At 45.1% G+C, this 19,886-nt stretch overlaps 1 protein-coding gene across 1 annotated transcript in view; it reads right to left on the bottom strand.

The window, feature by feature from the left end:
* The window catches only part of ITGA9 (integrin subunit alpha 9), a 334,926-nt gene that overhangs the window by 298,281 nt on the left and 16,759 nt on the right, over positions 1-19,886 (bottom strand). The window contains exons 2-4 of the mRNA XM_058555011.1: positions 18,815-18,942; positions 17,384-17,490; positions 8,654-8,777 (exon numbers count right to left, since the gene is read on the bottom strand). Coding sequence (XP_058410994.1) covers positions 8,654-8,777; positions 17,384-17,490; positions 18,815-18,942 — 359 coding nt within the window. The remainder of the gene's footprint in view (positions 1-8,653; positions 8,778-17,383; positions 17,491-18,814; positions 18,943-19,886) is intronic.

Raw genomic sequence — 19,886 nt, 5'->3', positions numbered from 1 at the left:
AATAAGCCAAACACAAAAGGACAAATATTGTATGATTCCACTTATATGAGGTACCTAGAGTAGTCAAATTCTTTGAGACAAAGTAGCATGCTAGTTGTCAGGGGCCAGGGAGAAAAGGGGAATGGGGAGTTACTGTTTAATGGGTACAGAGTTGTAGTTTGGGAAGATGAAAAAGTTGTGGAGATTGGTGGTGGTGGCTGCACAATGGTGTGAATGTACATAATACCACAAACTTGTACACTTAAAAATAGTTAAAATGGTAAATTTTATGTATCTTTCACAATAAAATTTTTTAATGTTCTGTAATCTTTAAATACTTTCTTCTACCCAGAATCTAGTAACCCATTTTGCCAACTCCCTATTTCAGAAGCAGAGGCAAGCAACATTACAGGCACGTAATAGTATAGCTACATTCCACTTACTGTGTGTTATGGACTGTTTGTGTCTCCCCAAAATTCACATGTTGAAACCATACTCCCCAATGTGAAGGTATTAGGAGATGGGGCCTTGGGAGGTAATTATGATGAGATGAGATCAGGAGGGCAGAGCCCCCATGAATGGGATTAGTGCCCTTAACAGAGTCCTCAGAGAGCCTGCTTCTCTCTGCTCTGTACCACGTGAGGACACAGTGAGAAGACTGCCATCTCTGAACCAGGAAGAGTCCTCAACAGACACCAAATCAGCAAGGGCCTTGATCTTGGACTTCTCAGCCTCCACAACAGTGAGAAAGAAATGTTAAGTGACCCCAGTCTAGAGTATTTTTGTTATGCAGCCCAAAGTGACCAAGACACTGTATATTGTGTTATCTTTTGTCCCTCCAAAAAAATGACCCTGAACATGGGACAGTCACATTTCAGTGAGAACCCCAGCTCAGAACCGAGTAGAATTCACTTTACGACCAAAGCTCCAGACGTACAAAATAATTATCACTAAACTTGGACAGTCAAATCACTGTTTAGATATTAAACCAAATACTCAGAGTAAAGCAAGATCCAGGATGAAGAGCAGATCGGCCTCCCTGCAAAATTCTATCAGGTTAAAGGACCGTGTCCGCCCCCTACACGTGCTGGGACTTACCTATATTTGGTGTCTATAACTGCAAAACTCCAACATAGAGTCTGCACTGAGAAGTCTACAGTGTAGTGTCCTAAAAACTCGTAAAATAAAATTATGACTAAAAAAATAGGAGATTCTTCTCTGTGATGGGCCACGGCACCCCAGTAATCACAAAGAAAACCAACATCTCAACAGGACAGGTAGTACAAAGAAATCTACTCTGAACTTAAAAGCCAGCAACCTTTCTGCTTAATAAGCTTGTGACCTTCACCAACCTCCCTGGGTCTCAGTTTTCTCATCTGCAAAATGGAGATAAGAATACTTACCCCAAAAAGGTGGGATTACTCAGCAAGATCATCCATGTTAAGTACCTAGCACAACACCTGGCACCCAGTAGGTGTTCAATAAGTGTTAGGTGAACCTGAATCTGTTAATTTCTCTGACAGGAACAAAACCCAAGACAGCCATCACACAGATATGCAATTTTAGAAGAGGAGATTCATAAAATTTGGACTCGGTAAGGAAAATATTAGAAGATGCAGTTTAAGCAATCAATAATTCCATACGATGTATGGAAACAGGTTTGAGGTACAGAATGTATGTGTGTCCAAGATAAACATTCTTGACGCCAAGAGGAAAGCGTGACAGGGCTCCCTATGCCCCAAGAGTCACTGCCAGAGACCTAGCTTTCTCCTCTGGCCCTGGCTGTCCCCTCAGCACCCTCCCTCGCTCCCTCAGGGTCCCTCTCCGCCTTAATTGCACACAATACAGAGCAGCATCTGCTTTTTTTTAAATTTGCTGTATTTACTTAAATGAGATAATGTTTATGAAAGCTCTTTGGAAACCATAAAATCCTATGTAAATGTAGAGTTCTTTATTTAATAAAAATTTATATGGCTTGTTCTTAAATGTTTAAATGGATCAACTTAGCCTTTTATGGTTCTCTCCAAAACAAAACAAAAACACAACAAAACAAAACAATCTCAATTGCTTTTCATTTGTAAATGACTCTTGATTGATTTTGATCAACTGCGGAGCCACAGCCTTCAGCATTAGAAGGGAAAAAAAAATCTTCACATCTGAATGAGTGATCTATTTCCTTCTCTAGAAATGATCACTGTCTGGCTAGATGCAAACTCAATTAGGAATAAAAGGCCAGCCACCGCTGACAATGAAGAAAGTGGTACAGAAATCTTTGGAATCAATGGGACTATTTTAAAGCACAATAAAATTTGACAAATTCAGACCCTAACAATTCAAACTTGAGAACACTTAAACATGGCATGAATTCAACTTTAGATCGTCTACAAAGAGAAGAGAGAGCTTACAAAGCAAATAAATTGTGAAAATATGATTTCCAAAGATATTTAAGAAATTATAGTCTTTTCAAGGAGTCTGAAAATCATTTTAGTAATAGCCAGCTTTCTACTTTCTGTTATCTATTCACCAAAGCAGGATCTGACAGACACCTTCTCAGAATGTTTACAAATACCATTATAGTACTTAAAAGTTAATTAGAAAATTGACGTTTATTGAGTGTTGACTCTGAGCTAGGAACTGTGTTAGGCACATTACATATATACCTCAATTACCTCTTAAGTAGGGATTCATCTCCCCATTTTACAGATGAGGGCACTGAGGCTCAAGGGGTTTGCCCAAAGTCACCCCGTCAGAGAGTGGGAGCTATGGGTTCAATCAGAGGAATGAGTGAGTGGTAAAAGCCAGATTCTGAAATTAGGTCTAATAGACAATGGTACTGTCAGCCACTAATCGCCCTTAGGAACTCAAGGGTGGGTTTGAAAGCATTTAACTGTTTTCCCAAATTGTTTTTTTTTTCCTTTTGTTATGTTAAGGAGATACAATCATCAACCACCCTGAATCAAACCAGGCCTCACCACAAGAGCTACATCTATGACCTTTGCCTTAGTTTTCATGCTATGATCTCTCCAGGAGGAGCTTAGCCCTCATTACTGTAACCTGCAGCGTATGTGGAAGCATGTTTTCCAACTGAGCGTGCGCAAGCAAATACCCACCTCTCCCTTTTGAATATTCATTCCCCATCTGAAATAAAAGGTCCCTGCTTCCCTTTGTTCGGGGACAGCCATGACTTTGGAAATGATTCCACATGGTCTCCAGTTTGCTGCAAATACACCTTACTTTGTGAGACAACTACTCCTGGTGGAGAGTCTGATTTAACTCGCCAGGAGGCGAACCCACTTTGGTTTTGGTAATGTTAGCGCTGCCTAAATAGCTATGACAGATACAGCCATTTTAAGATGGTTCTTTAGGACACTAGTCTGCCATCTTCCCCCTTGCTAGCAAGCTGTAATAAAAAGACCCTTTCTCTCCTACCACCTCGCCTCTGGACTGTTGGCTTGTCTTTGCGACGAGTAGAGGACCCCTTTTTGGCGGTGACAGTAATAGTACCGTAACTGCATCTCTTTATCCGTATTTTATCTGGAACACTTTTCGTTAATTTAGCTGAGCTTCTCCCAAATTATTCCTTATTAGTGAGTTTTTTCTGTCACAATAAAAATATGACTTGTTTACAGCCTCCTCCTGCCAAGCTCCGGCTTCTTGTCTCGGTGGGCTCAAGGGCAAAGGATGAAAGAAATCTCTGTGCTTGATTTTATCAATGCGCTGACAACTTCTGGGAGTCCTAAACATCATGACTCGGTTAATAGAAACTAAGGTTCTATAGTGCTTGCTCTTTAATTTACAAATAGTTTTCCCCATATGTCGTCCCACTGAACCTCCCATTTTCCCACACATTCTGATAAAACCAAACAACATACAGTGGCAATGATGCTGTTCTCGTATCAAATATAAACTAAATGGTTTGACTTAAGGGTAGGCTCCGTTAGTTTATTTTACTTTGTGGCTTAAATTCATTTTTGTTTCCTATTCCCTCTATATTTCCTGGTTCAAACAGGATATTCTGACAGCATTTCCCACCTCACCAGAAACAGGAAGCACCTGAAAAGTCATGAGAAAAATGTCCTTGTGCCAAAGACCGATTTTTTAAGAATTCAAAAGTTTGAGACATTTTGGACAGGTGCCCACACACCTACAGTCTTTCCTGATTTAAACTAACCTTCCAACATTCTGAAGAGAGCAGAGCTGACTCTCACGGAGACCCACAATGAGGCTACAATTATAGAACAATGCGTGGTCTTTCTGAGTACCTGCACCTGAGTTTTCTCAGGAGCTCCTCACAACCCTCAGAGGTAAATGCAATGGAGGCAATTAGAGTGTCCGTTCCCACTGAGGGTCCAGCCACAGGCCTGAGGCCACAGAGGCAGGAAGGTGGAAGAGTGGCCTTGACCAAGCCTCCCACACCCTCTCCCTCCCGTGGCCTTTCCACTGTTCCACAGGCAGTGCACCCAGAGGCAGCTGTACCCCTTCCTGCCCTGCCCCTACCACCATGACCACAGTAGATTCCCACCATTCCTCTCCTCCATGAGCCCCAACAGGCTGCAGACTCTAAGCGGGTCTCAGTTGTTCCAGTTGTAAAATGAAATAATCCTGCCTTAATGCCACCTTGACCTTGGATGCAGTTGAGCCCTTGGAGAGCGGCACCCAGCAGTACACACTGGCATGGACTTCTCCCCACAGAGCTCTCCCACTTTTGAAACATCATGTTCCCTCTCTGTTTTCCCCCTGTAGATGGGGAACTTCTTGATAGCTGGGACTGTGTCACTTGGGTTTTATCTACCAGGCACTTAGCAGAGTGTGTAACAGGTACTTAAAAATTAAGTGGACTCTATTCATGGTAGACAAATTAGTCACTTCATGGTGATTAGCAAACACTTGCTTAGCATATGGTACATCAGCACATAATATGGTGTATTAGCATATATATGTTTAGCATAAAGTATATCAATATATACATGTCCGGCACTGTTCTAAGATTTACAAGTATTAACTCAATCCTCTTCTCAGTCCTTTGAGGTAGGTTAGGCACAGAGAGGTTAAATAACTCCTCTGAAGTCACACCATTAACAAGTGGTAGAGCCAGGATTTGAACATGGGCAGTCTGGGTCCAGAGTCTATGCCCTTAGCCACTATGCTACTCTCCATTGTGTGGCATAGGAATAACATAATGGAAATAAAAATTTGGCCTTGAGCAAGCTACACCACATCTCTAGCACCCAATAAAGACAGGCTGGTCTAGGTGATATCTGAAAGGTCCTATCAAACTCTAAAATACGTCCGTTGTACTTAACCATATGTGATCCCCCACCCAGAACAGAGAGCTGCGTCACCGAGTTTTTCCACATTAAGAGAAAATAATGGTTGCCTTAAGAGCCAAAGTAGATTTAGTTTAGACCACAAAACAGGGAGGTGGAACTCTCCAAAGCCAAAAGAGCACAGGCAAAAGCCCTAACTGTGGCCTGCATCTCCACCCTGCCAATCCAGCCTTCTAGAAAAATCTGAGTGTCTGCCACCCCTCGCCTCTTACAGGACCAAGAACCACAGAGACGTTCTGTTCAGTCCCCCATTGTGCTAAGGAGATGCTCTTATACCCCAACACTCCCCCTACCTTACTTCTCCCTGGGCCAGTGAATGAGTTAGGATATGGAAGGTAGCAGGGGAAGATTGGGCTGGGGCACGACCATTTCACTAATTTCTTTGCTGATTCCATTTGGCCATCATTAAGTCAAGGAAGAATCAAAGAAAAGAGCGATCCTGGAGGCCTGAGCTGATCCCACAGCCACTGTTGTGTGAGGAATTTGGGTTCCTGAGATGAACCCCGTGTCAGTCAGCTATTACTGTATAACAACCATGAAATCTCCATGGCAAACAATAACAAGTGTTCACTTCTCATACTCACCCATCTACAGATCAGCTGGGGTTTGGCTGTTCTAGTTGGGCTTTGGCTACAGATTCGGTTCAGGTCTGTTCCACAGGTCTCTCTCCCAGGACCAGCAAGCTACAAGCAGCATGTTCCCTGGTGATGGCCCAAAGCGCCCAGAGGGCTGGGAGGAAACACACGATGCCTCTTAAGGCCTAGGGTCAGAGCTCCCACTCTACTGTGAATGAGGGACAGGTGGAGCAGACCTGAACCCAAACTGTCACCTGGCCCTGCTGCCGCTCTCCTTGGCTCACACAGGCTTCCACATGCCTGCCAAGCGTCACGCCAGAGCCGCCAGCAAAGAAGAAGGGGAGCAGGCAGGGCATGCTTTAGAGAGCACCAACATCCCAAATGTTCACATTCCCCTCACCTCATGATTATACCCTTGGGATAGTTCAAACAGTCACCCTCTCTTGCTTTATGAGGGTTGCTGACTGGTTCTTATTTCTCATTTAACCTGGAAACTCCAAAACACAAACAGAAATCACCACTAACCACTGGGGCACAAAATGGTTTGCTGAGGTCAGACAGATGCACAATTCAAACCCCAGCTCTAGTATTTGCTGTTGGAGTAACCTCTGGCAATTTCCTTAAACTCTGAGTCTCAGCTTCCCCACCTGTTACAGGAGAATGGCCACACGGAAGTCGCCCCACTGGGGCCCCACCCAGATCCCCCCAGCCCTTACCATTTCCATGATGTGGCCCAACTACCAGCTGCTGGCACCCGCATCTCTGCCAGTGGGCTTTCCCTGCCCACGCACAGAGGACAGGTCAAGTGGATAAGACCCCAGCCCCCTAACCCTCAGGCGGGATAATTCTCAGGTGGTTCCACACTGGCCCCAGAGCTCCCCAGGGAATGCGCCCCAGGTGCCCACGGTGGTAACTGTGGGTAACACATCCCTGTGGGCTGCCTTCTCTTCCCTTTCTCACTTCCCCACTTCTCTACATCTGAAATAACTTCCAAAATAAACTACCTGTATTCAAACTCAAGTGAAGAAAAATACCTGTTTTTCAGGGGTTTTTTGAAGATTAAATGAGAGAATGTGTAAAGTCCCCAGACCAACACCGGCCTACTGTTGATCCCACAACTGCTTAATGACACAGTTTAAAAGCATGAGCCACGGTGGCTATAGGTACACGTGGACATCCGACCCTAGAAACCTCTTCCAAGGGCCATCCTTTCGCTTTCTGATGCTTATGGTGGTACCCGGAGGAATCATCGGGGACAGCAACGGGCCTCTATTTCACAATACGAGTTCTAGGAAAACCAAACTGCTGGTCCTATTGCATAACTAGTTTGGGTTCAATATTCACAGCCCCATTCCCCCTGTTGATTCCCTCCCCTTTCCCCGGACTGATGAGCTACCCCAAGAATTGTTCCAGGGGCTTTTCCCTTTTCTTCCTGGGGAAAAGGTGAGGAATAAGCTGAGGCAGTCAGAACACAGTCTTGGCCCATTATGTGTCTATTTATACTACCTATCCCTCCCTCTTGACTGATTATAGATCATCTATTGTTCAGATGAAGTTGTTCTTCTGACTGAGGCAATACAGAGATAAACAGGGCCAGAGGTCAGTTTTCCCATGAGGCCCAGCCAGAGCAAATGCTGACACTGGGAAAAAAGGCTCATCTCACAGAAGGACAGGGTTCATGGCCCTGCCATGTTCTTCTATGGGGCCATTTCACAGAACACCCTGCTCAGGCCACCTGAGTCCACTGAGGGCCCTGGAGGGTCCTCTACAAGGCAGAAAAATGCATGTGTCTACACAGCATGTCTCAGAGCCCTCTTTGGTGGCCACAGAATTTGAAACCCGGGAAAACCCGGGGAGGCCCAAAGGAAATGTGGACACAGGCTAGTGGAGACTTCTGTCCAAACAAATAAATTAAGGAGAGAATTAAAATATGAACAGCCCAGCACTTAGTGAGGAAACAAGTTCTAGCTCACTTGGAATTAGACTAAGAAAATCTGAGAGAACAAGCTATAAAACTGAAGAAAATGACACTGAATCCTTAAAGCTCAAATTCAACTGAGCTAAATGATGGTCAGCTGAATGGTCCCCAGTGCCCAGGTATTTGAAGGGTTTAATCAGGAAGCCTGAGAAAACACACTTTCCTTCCAAAACCCCCAGTGTCCTTTGGTAAGGAGCTCTTAAAACTGCGCTGAGGGTGCACAGACCGGACAAGAAGGAAAGTCAGACTTCGGATGTTATGAAATGACTGAATCCTGGGTCTTCTCTGGCCCCTGCCTCAGGACATGTGTCCACAGATGTGGCCAGGAGCTGTCTTGAGAGCCTTATGACCATCTGGGAACTGCACAGGACTGTGGAGACAATCTGTGCCAACCTCTGAATTTTCCAGTGAGGAAACTGAGGTCCAGAGACAGAAAGTAAATTTCCCAATGCCACACAGCATCTGGCAGTGCCAGGAAACCAAGAGTTCCATTTGACTGATTGGCTGGGGCTTGGTGAATTTCAGTCTCTGAGACTCCATAACACTTGGTAAGCACCATGGGCTCAGTGGCAGATAGGCAAGGCTGGGCAGCACCTGGAACCGCTGCCCCTTCTCACCCTCCTCATCACCTGGACAGAGCCTTAGGCACCAAAGGCCATCTGCGGACAAAGTGATACCCTCCTGTTGCAGTGTGGAAAGCTGGGGGAAGTGTTCGGATGTGGTGTGGAGATGGGTGGCGGGTTGTTTAGGACAGGACACGTGTAGGTAGTGATGGAGAATCAACCAGTGCTCACCTTCATAGCAAGGGATCAGCATCCTGCCTTTGGCCTGGAGGTTGGATGGGATGATGTAACAGAAGCCGTGGGGCAGGATGTGGTCTGTTTCATAGTAGATGTTCTTCCAGCGGTGGGCACAGGCCTAAAGGACAGAGAAGGATTCAGAGCAGAAAAGTTAGCCCCAGGAGGCCGCAAAGCAGACCCCAGAAGTGCCACATGATTCTGTGGGAGGAGAGAGCAGCAGTGGGGCCAGGAAGTCATATTCTCTCCCACCCAGACACACATTCGACCAGGCGCTGTTCTGGGCATGAGCAAACTGCGTGAACTAGAAAAAGCCCCTGGGAGGAGACGGATAATAAACAAATATATAAATAAATGGGGATTGTAGCAAGTGCTGAGCACTGGGAAGGAAAGACACAGGGTTATGGGATGGAGAATCTAGGAGTGGGAAGGACGCTTTTCACTTGGAGGTCAGGGAAGGCCTAAAGGATGAGAAAAAGCCAACCACACTGAGCATACAGGGAAGAGTGTTCCAGAAGAAGGGAATATCAGGCACAAAGGAAACAGGTAAGAAAGGCTTGGAGGCTCAAGAGAAAGAAAGGAGGCTGGTGGGCCTGGTCTGAAATGACTGTGGTGGGAGGGAGATGAGGTCAGAGAGGGGTCAGGGGCCAGGCCATGAGGAGTCTTGTAGACCTTGGGGATGACTTATTTTTGTGCATGTGCAATGGGAAGCTGATGGAGAGTCTTACACAGGTGAGTGGCATCATCTGATTTACAGTTTGGAAAGATAACACAGCTGCTGTGTAGAGACTTTACATGGGCAAGAGTGGAGGTGAACATCCAGGTGAGAGACACTGCTGGCCTGGACCAGGACGAGGACAGCAGAGATAAGAGAAGGTGATGACTTCAGGATGCACGCTGGAGGTAGTCTGACAGACCCCAGGGAACCACCAGATGCAGGGAGAGCAGGAAAGGAAGAAAAACGAAACCAGGTGAAGAATAAGACCACCACTCAACACCCACCTTGGGGCCCTCAGGCCAGGATGGGTCTGCTGTGCATGCCCCACCTGTGCATTCACTCATCATGTGTTTATTGAGCACCTGCTCTGTGCCAGGCTCTGTACTAGGCACTGAGCACACAGCAGTGAACAGTCATGGCCCTTCTCCTGGGTCCATCTGGTGGGGTGATAGACTCAAGTCCTCATGAAGGAACATGCTGAGAAAAGCCAAGGAGACAAAAGGCGGCTGCTCTGCCCACCACAATAGACCCTGCCATTCACAACACCCACCTACACATCCACTAGATCAGCAGTCAGCCTCCATCAAATCAGAGATCCATCAGAATCACCTGGAAGCCTTACTAAAACACAGACTGCTGGGCCCCGCCTCGAGATTCTGGCGCAGCAGGTCTGGAGGAGGGCTCAAGATTCTGCACGCCTAACATGCTCCCAGGTGATCCTGAGGCTGCCAGTCTGTGGAGCACACTTCGGGGAGCTTCTGTTTAGAGCTGGTTCAGGGCAAGGTATTAGGCTCAATCATACGAAATTGCCAATATTTGACTGTTTTTTACCTACAGAAACACTTCAGCATGCATATCATTAACAAAAGTAAATGTTTGTTGATGGTTCTTTTTTTTGAAGTACATTGACATACAACAAAATGCACAAACCTCAAGTGTACCATTTAATGAGCTTTGACAAACATATATGTTCATGTAACCAAACCCTTAGCAAGATACAGAACATTTCCATCTCATCAGGAAATTCCCTCATGCCAGAAGTGGCTGGTTTTGACAGGTTGGTCAGGGAAGGCCTCTCTGAGGAGGTGACATCTGAGCAGAGACCTGAACAAAGTGAGGGACCAGAGGAAGGGGACTTGAGGGAAGGTTCAGGGCAGAGGGCTCTGAGGTGGGCAAGAGCTTGGCATGTGCGAGGAGAGGAGGCCGTCAGGGACAGACAGACCCTCTGGTCAGCTCTCAAGAGCAGCCTCTCAGCAGTAGGGTCAAACCTGTGAGGAGACACCGCGAGGGAAGGCAGTTTTCGCCAACAGACACTGGACCAGGAGCATCCTTCCCCACCCACCACAGCACACACTGAGCCTCACACTCGGACATAACGGCCCACTCCAGGTACGCGTGCATGTCTCCGCACATCCAAATACCCTCAAGGCTGATTAGGAGCCGACCTGCTTACTCTGAAGGCATGCACTCTGCCCAGCTCATTTCTGACGGGCATTCTCACTCGCTTCTGTTATCAGTTCACTTCACTCTGGCCAACAGATGCATTTTCTGAAAATACCGCATTGTAAAATAATCAGTTTTCAACTTCTTGGTTTGTTTCCTTCAAATGTGCTACAGGCTGTAACATCCAGCATTTACACGGTCCACATTTGACATCTGCAACCCTGGAAGGTGGGCAGAATCTCTTTAGAATTCTCATTTTCCAGATGGGAACCCTAAGCATCAGAGAGCTTTGCCTAAGTCACAGAGATAGTAAGGGCTGCAAACAGAACTGGAATCCAGTGTCAGAGCCTTCCTTGTTTCACTAGACTGTATTTTCCATCTTAAAACTCCCAATTTCTCCCTGAGAAGCCATCAAAATCCACCTCTCGAAGGCAGGTCTGGTAACTATTGTCCTCAGAGCCTCCCCTGGTCTCAGGACCCCAGAAATAACCACTTTGGGGTCAAATGGAATGCCAAGGTCCCCGTGTGAGAGAAGGGACTCTCTGGGGCCTGGGTATCCCTGAGGCCATTCTGTGATAAAAATCCCTGCCTGCCTGCCTCTGGTCTTCACCTCTTCAAGCCAACTGCCCAAAGGACCCTTGACAAGGCCCTCTGTCCAAATGAAAGACAGGACACACTCAGAATGACTGGAACCCTGAGCTTACCCACACTCTGCCTCCTGCCCTATGACACTAAACCACGCAAAACAATCTCATTTCTTATACTGCAAACCACCTTCATTCCTCCCCACTTGGTACTGTTTTGTGCTCACAGCACATTTCTCAATAGACTGAAATGATACAGGGCAAGGAGCTATAAAAAAGTATTACTAAGCAGATAATCCTTCTACTCCACTAAGTAATTTTTTTAAATTTTTAGTTCACTCAATTCTGATGGCTTGCAAACTTGAATCACTTATAATCTAATCAGCTGGTAAAATTAGTTATATTTTAATTTATGGATTCAGCAATGCCCTTGGCTTCTAGGGCTTTCCATGCTTTATTGGGTTGGAGGGATCATAAAGAGGCGGATGTTTATCATGGGGCTCACTGATGACTCTTATAAGGGAGGACTTTCTGCATTTAATGTCTAGTTTATTGTCTCGTTTTTTTTTAAGTTCCATAAACTGTTTAAGGAGTGATCTTGAAGAATTCCTAGAAGATCCAAATATTGCATTTCACAGTAAGCTCAACTAAAATTAAGGCATTCTGTGAGGTCAGAGATCAAAGTATCAAAGGCAGTATGCATGTAGGAAAACAAGAAGTGTCTCTAAATATAAATTATACAAAGAAAAGACTGTTTAGCCCTGATTATCATTATATATACACACATGTCAACCTGACTCCTACATTAAAAAAAATTCCTAGGGACCGTCTCCAAAGCATTAATAACTCCATCAATCTCTTCAAATGTGTTCTGCTGGGAGGGAGGAAGAGGGGCAGAGCAGGGAAGACAAGCAGGAAAAGGAGAGCACCCTCTGGAAACAGCAAGACTTGCTCAAACTCAGATTCCAAAATAATCATCACAAAGGGGGAGGAAGGTCTGGGACCACCCCAAATCTTAGAATCTGACATATTTCATGTTATAAGGATTGTTTTCCCTCCCAAAAGAATAAAAAGAAGAAAATGAGCAATTTATTTCAAGGGGCTCTTTTGTTGTATGGAAATGGCACGGCCTTCCTGGGGGGTGTGGGGGGATACAGGCCTCTCTGTACGGCTCAGCCACAAAGGCACGTAAGTCCCTACCCCCACCCTCTTACTTACACTCTCACCCTACACAGATGGCCAGAGCTTTCACCACGCCTCAGGTCCACTCCACACAGCCAGGGTCAGGCCCTGGGCTGCTGAGAATAGCAGGTGAACGGGATCAAGGCCTTGATGCCACAGTTCCCTGCCCCCAAGAAGCTCCTCCACCAACAGAGGAGGGAGTGGCCTGGGAGGCAAAGGGAAGGGGCCCTGGGTTACTGGGAAAGTCGTTCTGAGAATGGTCACCAAATGAAAATTCATCAAGGTGTGCACAGATTATTTGTGCACTTTCCTGTATATGTGTTATAGCTCAATTAAAAGTTCACTAAAAAAAAAAAAATCAGGAAACAGAGCAACAGAAGTAAATGCCAAAATGTACCCTGTGGCTTTGAAAAAAATGGACAGATAAGAAGTGGTGAACAGATAGGGACTGCCCTGATGTTTGGAAACAAAAAGCAAAGAGAGCAAGCTGGAGAACACCACTCCCACCCAGAAATAATCTGCATGCTTAAATTATTTTTTTTCCTGAGCCTTGGAGACTAATGAAAAGCAGAAACATCAGACTTGAACATTTTGAGTCACGCTCCTAGGTCCAAGAGAAGATTCAGTGCCTATCCTGGGTTTGTTGGGTGGTTACAATGAGAAGTGAGTTTTCCCCCTATTTCTTAAACTGTCCCCTGCATACTAGGAGTGCAAAGTGAGACAGTGGGAAGGGAAGGGCCTTGCCTCTAATCCTGATGCTGTGTTTACACCTGGTATCATTTGTTCCTTGGGAAAAACCGAAGGTACCACACCGCCTGTGAGCAGAGACTAGCAGGTACTAAGCCAAGGTCAGCCTCCCAGGTCAGCCCAATGTCCTGAGTCTTGCCAGAGCTGGTTACTGGATCCATGGTCCAGAAAATGCCATTTGTCATTGAGACACCTGACTCCTTGTCACAGCTTTCAAACTCTCCATCTATTCTTTACTTTGAAATCAGCACCAGATGCCATTTTCAAAAAAGCCACCCCATCTCTCCCTCTTCAAATCCAATGCTGGAATCCAACATTATGCTCCGTGGAGATACAGGTCTCATGCCCACACCCCTGGGCACCTCCCCAGTTCTCAAAACATGTTTGAAGAACATATATCTTCTGTTTTTAATTTTAAAATAAATACTTGCCTCCCAGAAAGTTTTGACAAGTAGATTTGAGACATTAAAGAAAAAGCAAATGGATATGTGGCCTCCAAAACGTAAATATGGACTAGGTCGCCACTCCTTGTACCTTGTTGTCACCTGTCACAGCATTTTGCCTCATGTTTCCATCAACAACTTAGAATCAGCCACCAAGAAGAGACGGCAACTGATTTGGTTTTTAATTGTTTTAACATCAACACTCAGCCCCTATATTATTCAAACATACTTTTAACCACCACTCTTTAGATCTTCTTCAGGCACTGAGAGTGGAGGGATCTGGTCTCTGTGTCCAAGTGGTTTCCATAAAAAAAGGACACACACAAAATAAGTTATCCATATAAAGTAACAACAAAATGCTGAGTTCTTAATGACACAAAAGATACTAAGCTTGTTACACACAGCACTGTCACCAATGACAGGCTTCATGGAGGAGGCAGAGTCTAAACTGGGGAGGACAGAGGGGACATAGGACAAAGCTTTCCTAGCAAGATGGCACATGTGCAAAAAGCAATGAGGACAACTCAACAACAAAAAACAAACAATCCAATTTAAAAATAAGCAAATGACTTGAATAGACATTTCTCCAAAGAAGATATACAAATGGCCAATAAGCACATGAAAAGATGCTCAACATCACTAATCATCAGGGAAATGCAAATCAAAACCACAATGAGATATCACATCTATTAGGAGGGCCAAACTAAAAAATATATATAAGTGTTGGTGATGATGTGAGAAATTGGAACCCCCCCTTGTGCACTGTTGGTAGGAACGTAAAATGGTACAGCCACTGTGGAAAACAGCATGCAGGTTCTTCAAAAAATTGAAAATAAAATTGCCATAGGACCTAGCATTCCCACTTCTGGGTATATATACAAAAGAAACAAAAACAAGATCTCAAAGAGATTTTCACACTCACGTTTACAGCAGTATTATTCACAATAGCCAAGCGTTGGAAGCAACCCAAATATCCATCAATGGATGAATAGATCAAGAAAATGGGGTATATACAATGAAATATTATTCAGCCTTAAAATAAGGAAATCCTGTCATATGTTACAATATAGACGAACCTTGAGGGCATTACGCCAAGTGAAATAAGCCAATCATAAAAAGACAAATATTTCAGATAAATGGAATCACGCAGTATCTAAAGTAGTCACACTCCTTGGAAAAGAAAATTGCCAGGGGCTTGGGGGAGAGGAATACGGGGAGTTATTATTCAATAGATAAAGAGTTTCAGTTCTGCAAGATGAAAAAGTTCTAGAGATCTGTTGCACAACGAGCATGTAGTTAACATTACCATACTGTTAATGTTAACAACGGATAAGACGGGAAATTTTATGTCATGTGTTTTTGACCACAATAAAAAAGAAGCCATAAGGAAAGCCGATGCTGCTGGATGCCCCTGTCTTTCTCCAGCACCCACAGAGTGGCTTACTGAAGGGATGATACACTGTGTACAACATGCGAGAAACAGCTCTGCAGGCAATGAATTAGAACGGGATTATCTCAGCACCACGAGCACAAGTGCTCCAGTTCTGCCTTCTTGGTTTCCTTTGCTCAATTGTCCCCATGATCCTCACCGCTCCTCACATCCCCAGAGATGGCCCCTTCCTGATAACGATTTGCAGTAATGCAGAACCCTCTGGAAGCAAGCTCTCAGCCACAGAGGTTATCCATTCATGGGAAGAGGAACTATTTTCACAGGAGCAACCTCGGGATCTAGGCTCGATGCTCTCAGGAGCATCGTGTGTTTTGCTGCCACCAGGCCACCGCCTCCTGGGCTCTGAATCTTGATCTCAGGCCACCTGATTTATAGATGGATCCGCTTCTTCCCTTCCTTTCCATAGGATGGCGGACAAGCATTCTGGCCCTCCCAGGGCCGGCCGAGTCATCCAGTCAGGGTCGGGCCACTATGTCTGGAGGAATGTAGAGGCTTGGAGACGGTCCAGGGCAGCCCGTGACAGTGATTAAAGGACTGGAAACCAAGGCAAACAGCAGAGTTGGGGGGCCCTCCACAGGACCTACAATGGTTTCCAGTAAGGAGGCCCTGCGATGCTGGCGACAGCATCCAGCTGCTTCCTCCCTCCCCAAAGGGGCCTGACAAGGGGCAGATGCTTAATTTGTGCTGAGAAGGGAGGCGGAATTCAGATGAACAGCTCTGCCATTGAGAAGTTTAACACAGAGATGGGACAGAAATATTTTGCCTAGATCCTTAAGGAAAACCTGTTTCCCCTGGGATAAAAGATACGTAAAACCCTCAGCTTTACAGCATGTGGCCCAAAGGAAGCCCTCAGGAAGTGGCAGCTAGTATTATTTTCCCTTCTTATGCTTTTGTAACAAAAATCTTCATGCAGCTTCCAAGAAAAGCCAATGGCAAGAAAAGGCCTGTGAACTCAGAATACTGTTCATCTCAGTGGGGAGGGGGTACTAATGGGGAAGGGACAAAGAGAACAGTCTGGGGTATTAGCAATGGGGATGCATGAGTGAATGTACACGAAAAAATTCACCAGCTCTTCACTTAAAAGTTGTGCATGTTAAGTACTTCAGTGTTATATCTCAATAGAAAAGCATAAAAGAAAATGGACAAAAACCTCTGAGGCAGTTGGAAATCCCTTTCTTGTTGAGTCCAATAAAACTTTCTGCTATGATGGAATGTTTTCTCTCTGTTCTGTCCAGTACAGTAGCCTGTAGCCACATGTGGCTACTGATCAGTTGAAATGTGGCTAGTGTGACTGAAGAACTAAATTTTTAATTTAGATAAATTTAAATTTAACAACTACATGTGGCTGGCAGCTACCTTACTGGGCAGCGCAGCTCTAAGGTACTGCATGTCTCAAGGGCAAAGACTTCTTTTTCTTTGCATCTCCCTCAAAGAACCTAATGGATCAGAATACATCACATGCACTTTGGGAGCCAAATAAATGACCATTTAAGAATAACATATATTCCATACATTATACCACGTAGGTATAAATAAGAATGAACTTATACACACAACATAGATTAATCTCAAAAGTATTATTTTGAGTGAAAGAAGCCTTACACAAAAAGACACACATTGCAGGATTCCCTTTATATGCAGTTCTAGAAAAAGCAAGAGTAACCCATGGCAATACAAATCATAACAGCGGTTGCCTGGGGGTGGGAGAGGTTAACAAGAAAGGAACATAAGAGAACTTTTTGGGATGATAGAAATATTCTATATCTTGATGGGGTGAGGGGCAAGGTGGGTAAACAGGTATGTACAATTGTCAAAACCCAAACTGTCATCTTAAGATCCGTGCATTTTATGTAAATTATACTTCAACTTAAAAAGACACACAGACAAAAACACTTATGTAATGTATGAGATTTACAAAGCACTTTTCAGATTTTATTTGTCATTTTTCAATAACCACATCTCAGCACCCTGGGACAGACATTATTAACATTTGACAGATGAAGAAAATAAAAAGATGAGTCATTTGCCCAAGCAGTAGTACACAATAGGCAACCTCAAAGCCATGCCCTTGTCACCATGCCATCCAGCTTTCCCAAGGGATCCAAGTCATTCATTCTCAGAGTGCCATTCCCTCCCCATGGCACCCCCAGGAGGCCTTACCAGCACATGGCCATCGGCCTTGGGCTGCCGGGCCAGGCTCACCCCCATCCACTCATCATCCCGGTCTTCCCGGCAGGTCTTTCCACAGGGCATGCCCCGATTCTTCCCTGGAGGAAAAAGAGAAAAGCCAGACTTGGGTTGAGGAATGATGTTCTGCTGGCTGCTTTTCAAAGGGTAGTCTATAACCCAAATGTTTGTTACCAGCCTGAGGAAATAAGGAACTTGTAAGACAAAATGTAAATTGACCCCATCACTATGTATGCTGTTTAATTCAGCCAATATTTTTTCATAGCAAGACTTTCTCAAAGGAAGCTGTGCATTGATTTATGTTCTGAAGCAAGTTCCTTAATTTGCTATGTACCAGTTAACAAACAGTTTGCAAACCAGTCATTTTGAGTAGCACTGGAGAACACTATGGACACCTCTCCTTTTCTGCTCAAGAAAATCATGACAATTCTTCATTTTAAAAAAATAGTTAGATCATCTTGATGGGAAAGGAGCCTGGAGAAAATGAGGACTTGAAGTGATGATTACAATAAAATAGCTCCTGCTTATTTAGAACCTACCATGTGCCAGGCACAGTTCTGTGTATTCACTTCTATTGTCTCAATCTTCTCAAGGTAATCCTTGTGAGGTAGCTATCTTAGTTCTGATTTCACAGGTAAGGAAACTGAGGCCAAAGACGCTATGGGACACTCCCAATAAGTCCCAACTAGTAACTGGCAGAGCTGGGCTCTGAACCCAGGCAGATCCATCTGATTCCAAAGATGGTGTATTTTCCACTAGGCCAAAGCGAGCTTTTTAAAACATCCATCAATCATATCTTTCTCTACTTAAAATCTAAAACCTGACGTTGATTTTAATGGCCTCCCCCCTGGTAAACAGAATAGAATCCCAACATCTTCCCCCGGCCTGCTGGGCCCCGTGTGATCCAGCCCCAGCCCACCCCGCCAACCTCCTCTGCTTCCCCTCTCCCCTACTCACCACTCCAGCGCCACTGTCTTGCTCTGTACTTGAAAATGGTACATGCTTTGCTCTGCTTGGAGGTTCTGCCTCCCGTATGTGCCCAGCTAACTACTGTGTGTCTTTCCAGTCACGTGAAGTCATCACTTCCCCAGACCCTCCAACCTAGATTACCAAATACCCATCTCCCCTCTGGTCTTCTCACACTCAATTATTTGTTTTAATGTCTCCTTTGCCCCCTAATTTGTAAGGCCCAGGATGGCAGGATCTTTGTTCACTGGTATATCGCAGTGCTTAGTAAATAACAGGTACTCAATACATGATGGATGGATGGATGGATGGATGGATGGATGGATGGATGGATGGATGGATGGAAGAGTGGGTGAATGATCAGGCCATTCTGGGAAGAAAAAGAGGAAAGTGCAAGGGTGAGAATCCACTTCCACCTTGGCAGTGATGTACACCCACCTCGAGCCATGTCCAGTTCGGTGCATCTCCGGTCAGGGTTGGTGTGCACACGGCACTTAAACACGGCCCCAGGGGACTTCACTGAAGTGCTATACTTGGAATCCGCCTTTGGCGCGCCCACAAGGACCCTGCATCAAGAAGAAAGGGCATTCTGTCACAACTCTACCAGGAAAGAGGCAGCCGATGGTTAAGTCCTCACCCAGCCATGGGTAGGCTGTCTGAATGCTCACTGGGAAACCATACCCCAGCATTATACTGTGCTAGTGGGTGGGGAAAGAAGAGAGGGCTCCTAGAGTGAAGCTGTTAGATTTTCTCCAGGCACATTTAAAGCTTAAGGTTGGTCGAGAACACATACAACCAATAAAGGGTTCCTATCCAGCATCTATAAAGAACTCCTATAAATGAATAAGGAAAATACGGACAAATCAATAGAATAATGGGCCAAAATCTTGGATAGATACCTGATGATAAAAGATAACCAAGCAGCCAGTAAACATGAAAAGGTGCTCAACTCTATTAGTTCTCAGAGAAATCCAAATAAGATACCACTTCACACCTACTAGAAGGCTAAAACCAAAAAGACTGAAAAGACCAAGTTCTGGCAAGGATGTGGAGCCCTGGAACCCTCATACACTGCTGGTAGGAGTGGAAACTGTTACCACCATGTTGGGAAACTATTCAATAGTTTCTAATAAAGCTGCACCTGTGCCTACTCAGCAATTCCATTTCTAGGAATATACCTAACAGAAATGCACACGTGTCTACCAGGAGACATGTACAAAAAGGTTCACAGCTGATTATGTAATGGCCAAAAACTAGAAGAAACCCAAAGGTCCATCAATGCCAGAATGGATGAGTAAATTGTGGTATAGAAATACAGTAGCCTTAGGGGCCGGCCCTATGGTGTAGCGGTTAAGTGCGTGTGCTCAGCTGCTGGTGCCCAGGCCCGCATCCCAGGTGCGCACCAATGCACTGCTTGTCAGGCCATGCTGTGGTGGCGTCCCATATAAAGTGGAGGAAGATGGGCACGGATGTTAGCCCAAGGCCAGTCTTCCTCAGCGAAAAAAAAAAA

The sequence above is a fragment of the Diceros bicornis genome, chromosome 2, assembly GCF_020826845.1.
Source record: "Diceros bicornis minor isolate mBicDic1 chromosome 2, mDicBic1.mat.cur, whole genome shotgun sequence".
Lineage (NCBI taxonomy): Eukaryota > Metazoa > Chordata > Mammalia > Perissodactyla > Rhinocerotidae > Diceros > Diceros bicornis.
The sequence above is the reverse complement of the archived record's forward strand: the minus strand, read 5'-3'. Positions and strand labels throughout refer to the sequence as shown.